This window comes from Schistosoma haematobium, chromosome ZW (genome assembly GCF_000699445.3).
Source record: "Schistosoma haematobium chromosome ZW, whole genome shotgun sequence".
NCBI classification, from domain to species: Eukaryota; Metazoa; Platyhelminthes; class Trematoda; order Strigeidida; family Schistosomatidae; genus Schistosoma; species Schistosoma haematobium.
Window position 1 is genome coordinate 68,814,268 of NC_067195.1, and position 14,613 is coordinate 68,828,880.

At 29.4% G+C, this 14,613-nt stretch overlaps 1 protein-coding gene across 2 annotated transcripts in view; it reads right to left on the reverse strand.

The window, feature by feature from the left end:
* MS3_00004247 (uncharacterized protein) overlaps positions 1-14,613 on the reverse strand; it is a 230,582-nt gene that overhangs the window by 20,738 nt on the left and 195,231 nt on the right. Inside the window, exons 17-19 of one of the 2 annotated variants that reach the window (XM_051212142.1) lie at positions 13,766-13,956; positions 9,747-10,028; positions 1,547-1,965 (exon numbers count right to left, since the gene is read on the reverse strand). In XM_051212142.1, coding sequence (XP_051072289.1) covers positions 1,547-1,965; positions 9,747-10,028; positions 13,766-13,956 — 892 coding nt within the window. Of the gene's footprint in view, positions 1-46; positions 1,966-9,746; positions 10,029-13,765; positions 13,957-14,613 lie in introns of those variants that run through there. The other variant, XM_051212143.1, reaches the window with a different exon arrangement.

Below are 14,613 nucleotides of genomic sequence, written 5' to 3' on the forward strand. Positions count from 1 at the left end.
AGGATGAAAAATCAGGTTCCATAACTTTGGTAGTTGATCAAGTTTCCTCCAACACACTTCGAATACTAATAAACTGTAAACTCATCGGCACTTGTAATTTCTCAATGAATAAGTAAACACGTTATATAATATGGCTTAGTGTCAACTAAAATTTGCCAATAGATCATATATACTAATTTTTACTACCTGCATAACTATTAGTGGTAAAAAAGGTGTTCGGAGGCTAATGTTCGTACATACGAAGATTCATCATTGGGAGTTTTATAATTCTTAGAAAAATTCATGTTGTATTTTAGACATCAAAGCCAGTCTAATCGTTTGTAATCAGCCTAGACTTAACTATTATACACATGGTTTAATATACTTGGACGAGAAAAATAGAAAAGTTTCATCAACCCCCTGAAAAATTTCCAACACTAGTAGTCATCTAGTAATGAAGTTCTTAAATACGATAATCAGAAATAAACTTTAATGTAATTGAACGTTGCGTGATACAACGTTTTATCATATTGTGTATACATTACTGTAGACTAGTAATGATATATTCTTACTGACATAAAAAATGATCAATTTGTTTAAACCTGATCAAATTCTTTCGAAAGAGAAAATAATATAGTTTTTCAGTACCTCAAGATCATATAACTCAATTTTAGGCAGTTATTTCTTTATGTCTTTCAAAACATATGACAAGACATCATTATTAGTATATCTGCAATTACAAAGTGGCTAGCAATAGGATCCAGGACGCGCGTTTCGTCCTATTTAGAACTCGTCAGCTGGATGCACCCGCATCTCAGAGTTGATGTCCACGCCGGGACTCGAACTCAGAGCCGTTCGTTTTAAACGCCATCGCGTTATTTAACTAGTTACAGAATTGTAACTAATATTTTATGTATACAACTTGTTATGATTTCGTTGTCCATTTCAAAATTATTCATATTTTCAACGTTTAATCTCGATTTCATCCTGTTCAGTTGTTCTGTTAACTTGACTAAAATGTAATTCATTTTATAATTCATTATTGGTCAAGTATCATTCTATAATTCGGTAGGATTATGATTTATTGACGATCTTTAAGCGACGCTAAAGTGACATTGGGACAATTATTCTACTCACTAGTATTAAAAGAGAGCTACAAATTAATATGAAAAATTAGGATTTAGACTTAGAATTTATGGTTGTGAATTAAAGTAAAGGTTTTCATTACGAACTGACATCAGCCATAATCCCAAAAATGATATTTAACTATATGAATGAATGAATTTCATGCCCAAATCCAAGACTTACCAATCTTAATTTCATTAAATCATCCATAAATTATAATCTTATCTATAATTTATGTTTTTTTTACAAAAGATGACAATCAGTAATACATTTTATTTGGATGTAGAGAAAGTTTCCTATCAAAACCAGTGAGTGGTAAACATTTGTTCCGTCATTATTTATGATTTTTCTATAATATACATCTATAGTCTCTCTATTATTTATATGTTGATATTTTTACAGGTAAAATAAATGAAAGAACAAGATAGAGAAGTTTACTTACCTCATTAAACATCCAATAGCAGTACATATCGTAGCAATTATACTAAGAGTTGCAATGATTATAATTAATGTTATAGTGAAAATATCTGCACTATTAGCAAATTTAGGAAAGAATTCACTTTTAGAATTTGTATTGGATATTTTCATTGCACTTGTCTCACTATTTTCTTTTACAATTGATTCACTAGCATGCATATCACCAATTTGTTGATCTGTATATGTGATCGCTTGATCTGGTTGAAAATGTATTGACCATAAACTTGGTGTACATAGTTCTTTAGAAAGATTCTCTTCATCTTCTACTGATTGTTCACGATTATATAGATAAGAATCTAATGATGTAGTAGAACCTGTTGAAATTGTATTTGTATTGCCACCAAATGATGGCATATTTGGATAAATGCAAGCTAAAACAAATGCCTGAATTATAGAAAAAGTAAGAGATAGAGAACAATGCATTATATCTAATTTTAAATTATGTTATATTTATAAGCAATTTAATAGAAGCACATTGGTTAAGCTTTTAAAACAGAAAAATTTGGTATACAGGATTATAGTGAATTTTATAAACTGGTATATCGATCTTTAATCAGATTACAAACACTTTCCATTGTATGTGTCTGTGAATACTGAGATGTTTCTTTCGTATATTATATGAAGTATGAAATTCAGAAAAACGCTAAGACGAAGACCTTTATTGTCAATAACAGAATACGCTTATTCTTGAGAGTTATTTGTGTAAAATAAGTTCCAACCTATTTGAAATGTTTGTTATTCATTCTCTTTTAAATTGAATTACTTCGGTCTCTCAGTCATTCTATTTATGATGATATATACTTTTTTTCTTTTACTAATAAACACTAAGATATTGGTTTTAAGTTTAATTATCTTCTTTAAATATTCAATGGTTCTTTAGTTAGGTTAATCACAACTCTAAATAGTATATGCATATCTATATAGATAATGTTTTCATTTACTGTATTTATTCTATTCAATCCTTTTAGTTTCTTTCAAGTATATTCTTTTAATGAGATTTTGTTTTGTAAACATTTTGATTGTTCAATGTTATACTTATTCTTGAGTTGTTGTGATAGAATAATGGTAGAATAGAACTTCTATTTTATACACACTTGACTCTAAACAAAAAAAATTGTTTACATAATAATAAATAGAAAATTATTCATTATTTTTGCACAAGTTTATACTTTTTTATAGTAACAGTTATAGTTTTATAAATAAGCAAAACTAGGATAAACTGTTAATATAATCTATTAGGACCTTTGGCATAGTCTTTTAAACAAGCATATAATCACAATGGTAGTTTATCCTTTCATATTTATTTATTGAACAAGTGATAATATTGAAAAAAAAGCGTTCAATAGTTTATGTTTAGTCTATTTTAATTCTGAAAGTTAAAATAAATAAATGTTCGAATCTCGCGAAGCGGGATCACATTGCTGAGGAGTCCTATACTAGGACGAAACAGCCATTCAGTGCTTCCAGGTTTTCAATGGTGGTTTAGCTTCAATTGACCCATGAATTCAACTATTAAATAAATGTTAATTATTTATCTTACACTATTGTTTTGATTTTAATTTCCGTTAGATTGTATTTTGTTATATGAATTGATTTCTTATCTTTTCAGAACCAGGTTTTATTTTATTAATCAGATTAATTTGTTATTAACACAGTGATAAAATGAGTATTATTAGTGAGGTGAGACTATAATTTATGAATGACCTTTGAGCGACGCTAAACTGACCCTGAGATTGTCCACTGAATAACTAGAACTAAATGGGGGTTATAAACTTGTGTGATGAATTAGAATTATGCTTTACAGTTGATGGTTAAGGTTAGGAATTACATTTAGGGTTCTTATCACGAGCTGACATCAGCTATGATGTCAGAACTCTATTTAGCCAAATGGATGAGTGAATTTGGGCACAAAACTGTTATCCTAAATCCGACTGGTTCGTTCATAAATGACAGTCTCGCCGTTGAATAGGGTAATACTATATTTACGCCTATGGATAATTTCACAAAATGTATAGAAATTTAAATATACTATATAGTAATATGTTTAACTATCACTAACAAAAAAGCTTGTTTACTGTCAAGATACTTTAACAGAAATTGATCCGAAGAAGAAAAAATGAAATAATAGTGAATTTGAATGTTTGAAAACGATTGAATAATGAAATAAAATAGAATTTATTATCAACAAGAAAGAATACGTGATCAATGTTGATATTTGATAATAAAAAAACAACAATAAACAAACAATTAAGTCCGAAAGTAATTTTGAAAATATTCTTTGGAAATGTGGTGTTTACAAGGATTCTATGAATTTTCATTTAATCTTATCAACATAACTGTTAATATTAGTCGAGTTTACGTTATAAATAGTTTTATTATCATAATATTATTTGAAGTTGTTGCATTATTTATGAATTTACCCGTCATAGTAGTTTTATTTGCTCATACCTTCTTCAGACTTTATTATTATTATTGTAAGTAATGATGGATAGTGGCTAGAAATGGAATCCATGACACGCGTTTCGTCCTATTTGGGACTCGTCAGCTGGATTTACCTGCATCTCAGAGTTGATGTTCACTCTGGGAATCGAACCTAGTACCATTCACTTCAAACGCCATCGCGTTATCCACTGATCAGTCTTAAACCTCAATGGGAAGATACAAGCCAAACAATACCAAGTGAATTATTATCCTTGTTATGAATATCCTAAATATTATGGTTACATTCTTAGTATTTTTTTCCGGAAATCAGTGTCAATTGTACTATTTTGTTCATTGTAGTCATAACTCTTTTCAAATATTTTTAGCATTCAATTGGGTCATGATCCTTCTCTCTCTCTCTCTCTCTCATACACACACATCCCATTATTCCATAAATTAAACTTGTATACTTCTGAAAGTGATCATGATTAACCAGTAAACTAAATAACTTTATGCGTATAGTACACAAAATCACATTTTTCTTAAAGACGTTTTATTAATGAAAATTAATCTATCAGTAGAATAGTTAAAGGACAAAAACCAAATAACTTTATTTTATATTTTAATACTTTCGTTATTCTTCTTTTATAGATATTTACCTAGAAGAGCTAATTACATCAGATAAACTAATTTGTTCGGCTAAACTAGACTATATTCAATAAAATCATACTTAATTGACTGACATTTACATTAAATAAACACTCAGTTTAATCTATTCCATGATCAATTTATTGGTATGAAACAATTATAATCTGTGGGTAGAAAGTCGGTAAATTCAACAATAATCATTTATTAAAGAGAAAAAGACAACCTTAGGATAATATTGGACAATTCAGCTTTTAAGAAAGATAACTATCTTATATAAAAGTATTATTTTAAAAAATATTCAACAGGATTAGCTTTCATTATATCGCATTATTTTCAAGCATATTATATTATTCTACTTATTACTTATATCAGTAATTTCATATCTCAAGACAGGATGAATAAGATTATATCATTTAATTTCCTTATCCAATATAAACAACTATGAATATAGAAAGAAGAGATTCAGGTAAACCTATAAGTTTATTGATCCCAAATAAAAGGGAGTTTAAGGTTAACTGTTTCAAAAATGTTCCTAACACTATTTCGAATTCAACTTTATAAGTAATATGGATTAAATAAAGGCATGAAGTGAAATAAGGTTGACATTTTTATTGAATAAAACAGATAAAATATTCAGTGTAAAATCTAATAATTGAATTATGAACTTAAGAACTGATGAGTATGTGTTTTATTTAAACATATTTTAAAGTAAATTCAGATTTTATAAGCAGATATGGATGGTTGTTAATAGTATGTGACCGGATTTCTTAATGGACCTGTATCCCAGAGTGTCTGTTCACTCTCAATTCGATCCCCAGAGTAGTCATCAACTCTGAGATATGTGTACATCTGTTTAACAAGTCCCATAAAAGACAAAATATATTCCGGATACTACTACTAGCTACCACCTAACTCTACTTGTGACTTAATTTCAGTATAGAGATAGTTTACATGGGATGCATATATTCTAAAAGAAACATATCAATTTCAGTCTTGCACACCGACGGGAACTTTGAAGCAATCAATAAAAAGGATTTAAGTTCAAGTTTATTTTCTAAAACAAGATAGCATATTAATATATTTTGAATAACCAATGATATTTAGACAATCATACTAGAATGATATTGGAAAACATGAAAACCTTTAGTATAAAGAAGAATTTAAACAACGACCTTCAAATTACCCGTTGAAAGACCTATTGCTTGAAATATCAATTTCATATTATTTAACAAACTAATGTTTCCAATTCTTGAGAACGATAGTATGAATCTAATCAACCGCTGATACTTTTGGTGTTACAAATATAAGAAGCTAAAAACAAAATCCTACTCACCAACTTATCCTCTCTATTTGAGGAAAGAAAATAACTGTTAAGAATAAGTAAACACCTAATATCCCATAGCACATACGTCTAACAGATACGAATTTATTGAATGTAACAAGGTATATGACATTATAACAAACTAGCTGGAGGCTTTCAGGTTTTATATTGAGTTTCACAATACATTATTTCCAATTTAAAAGACATTAAAGGTCTTAAAAATACACGGTCAGTTTATCGTTTTTGGTTTTACAGCTACCCAATAAAGTACGTCCATAAATGTCCACTCTTCAGAATGAGTAACTGTAGAAAAGTTGTAGAGTGCCTGAGACTTGAGGTTCATCACTCTAAGAGATCAACCAATGTAAATTTATTATTCGCATTCTGCACTAAGCTAGTAGATATGTTAGTCTTGACCCAGTTTGAAGTAATATTTCTACCTAATTATAGTGTTAAATTCTTCTTTTTTATCTTTTGGTCTAATTTATTTGCTAATCTATTCTAAATGTTTCTACACTAACTGTACTATACATTCAATATATTACCAACTGTACGTGTAAACTTTTAATAATAAATATTCAGTCAAAAGACCGAATTTATTATTTCATCCGTAAAATAAAAGTCTTCATTGTGATCACCAACCGAGCAATGTTTGACTACCATTAAAAACCTGGAAACAACGGATGGCCTTTCCGTCCTAGTATGGGACCTCTCAGCCAATGTCTTGTGCGAACGCTTAACGTATAGGCTACTTAGCCCGCATCTAACGGTGGTAATGTCTATTTTCCAACAATCCGCGTCACTGTGCGACTATCTTCCTGGAACAGTGGAGTTCAACCGTGTCAGTTTGGAGGTAGCTACACACCAAAAACAATAGAATGTGGTTGCACAATGTAGTGGAATGGTTGAAGTCAGACATTATCAACGTTGGAAGCTCGCTTAGTGGTCTACAGGTTAGGTGCTAACTCGAGACTGGAGGTCCTGGGTGGTCTAATATTGATCGATTCATGATGTTAATTAAAACTCAACAATCTTCACAACCATATACTGAAAAAAAGTCGTTTATTGTGAAGATGATTTTTAGAAATTTGTTTTCATATGAAAATCATTTCAGTATTTCAAAATGAACTTTTTGAAAATATGATTTCTTTGTTAAATTGGAAGCTTGCCATGAGCTCAGGTTGTCTTAAGATTCATCAGTACCGAACAGTTATTTATTTATATCTTGTTCATTGTTAGTAATGAACATTAAGCATCTTGTTAATATTGTCGACCTGGATCTTAAAATATTATGAAGAGCAAGATTTTGAAAGTTAATTAAACAGGAGTCCATCGTTTCATATTTTCAATTACATTTACTCAAACTCGATGGTCTTTTTCTCACTTAACTTGTCTTTTTACCAAAACTTTGGGACTACTTTTCCAAAAATATCTTAAAGCTTTCTATTTGAATGATGATAAAATCAAAGTGAAAATTTGATTAATTGATGATTGACGAATGAAAACTGTAAAAGTATGTTTTCTTTATTTAAATTATGATAAGCAATAAACCAATTACCGAGGAAACAGATTATAAAAGGAAAAGGGATTTCAACGTTTCAAAACTTATGACAGTATTTTAATTTTAATTAAAGTTATACATCCGTCTATTTGAGTATGCACAATTCAGTAAGATGAGTAAAATGTTAAATAATTGAAGAGAATTTCATTGAAGAAAGAGCAGCCGAAATCATCTTATCAAAAATTAGATAGTGATTACAGTTTATTGCCAGGAACTATAAATTCACTTGTTAAAGATCTATGCAATATCATACAGAATAGTCAAAGTAAAATCATGCCAAGTTTCAAATAATCATGACGATAATAGCAATTATTCACTTTGAATTATCCTACTAGTATTTACTTTATATGCTTTAAGAAGACTAGCTACTCAAATCACTGGTCAAATTTAGCATTTCCTGTTCCCATTTTAAAGATATAAAACAAAGAACTTATTTACTCTATGGTTGATAATTTGTGTATTTTCAGTTTCAGATACACCATGAAAAATTCATTAAATATGTCCAATACTAGAACAAAACGGCCATTCAGTGATTCCAGATTTTCAATGAGGGTTTAATATCGAACGATTTATGATCTCAGTCAAATATATTTTCTCTTTGAGAATCCTTTTATATACATTTGTCAGTATCATTGGGTTATCTAAAACTATGGATATTGATTTTGATACGAATTACTCAAACACTTAGCATTCCAACTTTGTTTAACAATAAATTTCAGTATACAAATCCAGTTGTATCATATGATTTTGTATATGTGTAACATTCAAAATTTTATTGCCTAATGAAGTAATAATTCTCTAATTTATTTAATTGTATTAAGAAGCTACTGTGAATTAGTCCGCTTAGAAATTAAAAAGCTTACAAACTATTGAAATTTTTGTAAGAGATAAAACTAATGCTAAGTGTGAATGTTAGAAAATATGTCAAAGGTTTTTAACTGAAAGTATCAATAAGAAACTACGTCTAACCTAAAGTTTACTGCGTAATCAGTCATGGTCGATAAGGCGACTTCAACATCATCTTGCAAACATCAAACTAACTTGTTGACTAATGACTGTTTCAATCACCTTGTCTGTTAGAATGCTTTAAATGGCTGAAAAGACAGTTGCAAAAGCGGGAATTAAACTTTTGTATATGCTTCTGGATTATTTAAATCAACATGATTTTTAACCGCAATTTTTGTTAGGGTTAGTATTAGGGGCAGGATTCAGTTTAGGGTGGGGATGCTATGTTCATGATGTTTAACTTTTAGGTTTAAGATGTTAGAATCAAGATGATACGTCTAGGATCTATGGCATATATAAATTGAATCCTAACTTTAAATCTTAAGGCTCATACTAAAGTCTAACGCCAAAGAACTTACAGTTAAAATAGTTTCTTAATCAATTGGAATTAATATATTGTTAATAAATCATTTTGTCTTTGGTTAGAAATTATTCACTCATACATACTATTTTCTCATTGATTAAAACAACTCAATACCTTAAGGTCGTTCGACAACATACTTCAGGTTTATCAAAGTAAACTATTTTGGTGGTGTTTTGTTCTCTGAGCTCAGAGAACAAAACACCACCAAAATCATCCACCTGAGCTACAAATCTTCTCCACCATCTCAAAGTAAACTATCTAAGACGTATGGTCAATGAATTTAGGGAATTATTAAATCACTGAACTGGAACATCTTTACAGTTCTTTTAGTAGTCATTTATTTTCCTGACTTCACAAATAAAATTACTCATCGTTAGTGACTAAAGGTCTTCCAGAGATTTATCTTAAAATTATAGACGTAAACATTGATTTATTAGTAGTTTTCAAAATCGTTAGACTTTCATCTACTTTAATCGATATTGAAATAATTATTATGCTCTAGACAAATAGAAAACTGAATTTTCTCTTCTCTTAAGTGAATACTGAAAACATATAATTTATGTTTGTATATGGTTTCTTTAAACTTCTAATAGGACAAAACGCGCGTCCTGGATTCCACTGCTAGCCACTATCCATCTTTGCTTAAAAAGCTTGTGACTTAAGGCTATATCAAGGCATCCGCACAGGATGCACATATACCAACATGAGATTGATCAATTGCAATCCTAAATAACAATGGAAAGATACAAGTAAAACAACACCAAGTGATTCTAATACAATATTTTATAAAGATTATAATTTATCATAACATGAACCAACAATTCAAATAATAATAATAAACTCACTTTATATTTCTGATTTCTTATTAGTTGCCTACCATAAACTAAAATTTCAGGTAATGAATTAGTATTCAGTTTCTCTGAATGTATTAATTTATCATTTTGTATTTGATGAGTTTGATTAGTAACACCATTTGACTTATTAAAAGTTTTTCTTTTAAATCGTTTCTTTACTTCTGTTGTTGGCATATTTAATATAATTTCAACATATGATCCAACAAATGCCTCTTGACTATATTCAGCTGCAATAAATATATTTGGATTCCAAGATTGTGATGCATCATGAAGCTTAAATTAAAAAGAATTCAATAAAAATTAGTAAAAACGTGCGTGAATATTTAAATGTGTAAAATGTCTTTTAACAAAAAGAACAGAATATCCATATGTAGTTAAGATCATACTGGAAACTAATTTAAAGGTTTGTAAATTGTGTATGGTGATTGGTGAGGTGAGAAAAATTCAAATTTATATAATGAAAGTAACTTTTTTTCTCTAATACAAAATGAAGATTAAGCTAATAAATACCTTTTATCCTTTTTGTTTTCGATATTCATTTGTGAAACTCAGGATGAAACCACTTATCACCTTAGATACAGTTCATACACTAAGATACCAGATTTCACTAGATATGAGGTGAATGACTGATTCCATTTGCATAAAAGTTACATGAAATTATCGAACATTTTCAATATTATTAGAAAGGGTTTTCTGGATAGTATAGTAATTTCAATGGTTGAGATCATAAGTCACTTGAAGTTAGACCAACATGGAACACCGTCTGATATTAATCAACATATGCTCACTATTGACTGGCTTCAAGAGGTATATCCTGGAGTTCTAGTGAGAAGTAGTGAACAGTGGAGTTCAAGCAGGTCTGTTGTGAGATAGTAACTCAGTGATGACAATGGTGGATGTGTCACTCAATTTCGTGGATTAGTTGAAGTTAGACATTAACACCATTGGATGTAGGCTCAGTGGTCTAGTGGTTAAGTGCTTGCGCGCGAAACCATTAGGTCCTGGGTTCGAATCTCGCAAGGGGCGAGGTCGTGGATGCGCACTGCTGAGGAGTTCCACAATAGGACGGAACAGCCGTCCAGTGCTTCCAGATTTTCCATGGTGGTCTAGCTTCAACTGACTCATCTCAACCATTGAAATTTTCATTATTCTTATATTAAACGGGAAATAAATATTACCCATAGTAATGGATAATATTCGTCGCTTCGTAGCATGAATTGAATGAAACTAAAAATATAAACCAAATAATCTAGACGTGAAATGAACTCAGTTTGCCTGTAAGTTTCTGGGTTTAATCTCCTAATGGGTTTGCACTATAAAGAAGTTCCATAATATACCAATGATTAGTCATCCACTAATGGATGACTTTTTATTGTTACCCAAAGGAGTTTATTTAATGATATTAACCGTCTTGTTACTTTATAATTCAGTACAGTATATAGATGGACGCTTATTTTCAAAACACTGAAAAAGAAGAGCTTCTTTGTTCTTTACTGATTGATCGAATGTCACATATTTAATATACTCTAAATTGTTTGAGAAGAATGAAAAACATAAAGAAACTAAATAATTTACGTTTTCAGTGAAGAGTACATTGCTTTCAGAAGTTTCCTTGTTTAATCACTTCCTTTTATATTATGTCTATCTTTCTTTTTTCTGCCAAAAAGTTTAGTAAATTCCGTTTGATAAAAACAAGCACAATATTTATACTACTGGTTTATTTTATGATATGTTCTAGAAGGTAACAAGATAATATTTGTTTCTAATTACCAAAAACGTATTATCTATATTTTTATAAGATTCAACTGATTAGCATCCGTGTGTGGTCATATTAGTTAGAAAAGGATTAAGGATTTAAGTTGAAAAATTGTTTGTATTTTAGTCAGAGAAACGGATTTCTAGTCGTAAGCCCCCAAGTGAACACTTTGAATTATCTACTCACTAATTTTTCTGTAAGTAACAACCAAGCTATTTCTCATTGAAAGTGTTCAGTAGACAAACTCATCTTTAAATGACTGATGGTTGAATTAAAGATTACATGTAGTTTTATGAATTTATTCAATAATGAAACAATATTTTTTAAAATCATGTTATTCTAGATTCTAATTAGACCAAACTTTATTTAGAACAAAATGAGTCATCTAAGGTTTTACTGTGTGTAGGTATTTCAGTTATGATATTTATTTGTATACTCTTTCCTCATCCTTCATCATGCCTGTTAATGAAATTTTAAATGAAAAACTGGAATTAACATAGACCATAAAAACTGCTTATTTCTAAATCAATGTTAATTAGCAAAGATGAATGCTGGCTAGCAGTGGAACACAGGACCTGCGTTTCGTCCTATCTGAGACTTATCACCTGGGTGTATCTACATCCTAGAGTTGGTGTTCACTTCGAGACTCGAACCCAGTACCGTCCGCTTCAAACGTCATCGTATTATCCACTTAGCTACTAAATCCTGATAGCCACTTGCTTGTCCAACGTAGTGAAGTTCAAATTCACTTGTCATTATTTACTTTGAATCTTCCCACTGATGTTTAGAATGACACTTGATTAGTCTTTTATTGACATATATACAGCCTTAAAGCCATATCAAGGTAATTCACACAGGATACACCATATGTCTATAAGAGACTGATCAATTTCAAACCTAAACAACAATGAAAAGATCCAAATAAATAACACCATGTGAATTCATGTTTATTGTTTAAATTAAAGTGCATCACGAATAACATCATATAAACAAAATAAATGTCACAATAATTATTAAAATATTTATTATAATAAATAAAAGTAATATGAATGACGTAATCAAATTTTGATATACAGTAACCAACAGATATCTATTCAGGTTTCATTTGATATTGATTTTTTTTCACAAGAAAATATTTTGAACAAATCAGATTTTTCTAGAAAAGTAATTAGTTTCCTTAGTAAAATAAAAATAGATTATTGTTTTGTATAATGAAAAAACATTCTTGAAGCTTGTAAAGTGTATTTTTGCGTAAAAATGTTGGTTTACTGAATGATTAATAATATTTTACACTTGTACTTATTTAGAATTATTTTTTTCTGGTTAGCAATTTTATTTAGCGAGTTAGTTTTCTACGGAATGGGGTTACTAACCCCATGCTCAACCGTCCTCTTTTATCCGTGTGCTTGGGACCGGTAGTAGTTTCAGAGGAGCTTCAGGCGGAATATTTAGCTTTTACTTATTAGTTATTTATATTTATTTCATTTGGTTAGAATGAAAAATTTAGCTGATAAATTTATTTAGAAAATCAAAAATACCGGTTAACTATTTAATCCTGTGTATGGGATAATGAGTATTGAACTAAATGCAAAGCATTTAATTGTCATATTGAGATAAAATTTTAAATCACAAAGTACGAATTCAATGATTCATGTTTAAGTCAAGTTCATCGGTCAATACTTAGTACTTGATCCTTGTATATATATGTTGAGGCTTCAAAAATATTCTCGTTGAAATATTCTGGTTCTGAAATTTTAAAATCATAATCAAATAATATATATAGTAAAGAATAACCAAGCTTATCGGTTTATTACAAGTGGAAATTTTACGCTTTCTTATGTTAGTCTTATTGTAATTGCAAACACTTTATCAGTTAATGTATCAATTTTCGTACCAGATATATGTTCCATATAACAATTGATCTAGTTCTGTTTAATTAATGATTCGATTATATTCAGTTACTTTTATATTCCTTTTCAAAGCTTCTTTTTATAGAAAAACAGATTCCTATCATACTAACAGATAATACAATAATATATAGTACAATCTCTTCATAAGATAATTGGAATTTGATTTCTGTTTGGAATAATGATCATTTAAGTACTTGAAGATAATTCTCCAATCAAGTGAAAACAGATCGTTCTAGGTTTTTACTCAGACTATGTAACTAGATCAAATGAAAAACCATAAAAAAAATAATTTTTATTATCCCCAAAATAGCACCAAATTGAAATTGTTTTTTGGTACAACTAACTTTTTGTGGCCAATTAAACTCTTTTGATTTCGGAGTTAAATTTAAAGAATCTGTTGTAAGAACTTTACATAAAATCAAATAATATCTTCTTATACGACCAAGACTTTCAGAGACACGAAATACTCGCATAGTTACTTTTCCTGTCTCTGGTTGTACTGTAACTGGTATCGGTCGAGGAACTAAAAGTGGAGCTAAATATTCACAAAAAAATAAGTGAAAACAAATATTGCAAAATTTATTTTAAAGTGGTCTAGAGATTGAAATAAATCAAAAGACCATTATGAAGTGAATATACTGTATTTAACCATTTTATTAGATTGTTTATTTTCAGTGATACCGAAATCATCTTCTAGTATCATTTGTTACTGTAATATTGTATGTTCGAATGATTTCATAACAAAGGTAACTATGAAATGAAGGCATGTACTCTAGTGTGTTTGTCAAATGTTTATTTTTAGGTAAAAATTCGAGTATGAATGAATTCGGAATTCTTGATACTTCTTACACTAGTTTTAATTACAGATATAAACTTCGAAGTAATTAGGAGTTTTAAATATATGCTTATATCAACTCAATCAATCATAATAATCTATGTACATTGTATGTTTAAACATGTAACTTTTTTATTCCAGACTTAATAACTGTAACTTTGTAACAATAATTGATGAACAAACAACTTATGTACAAATCGAAACTCAATGAACATGACTTTGTTTATTTTAAGCTAACCAATCATCTTATCAAATAGTATCATCTGAGTACGATGAAAGCACTCAACTACTCGTTTGTATTGAATAAACAATGTGCCGTTGTTTCCAGTCAGACAAATCTATGAAATATCTTTTAAC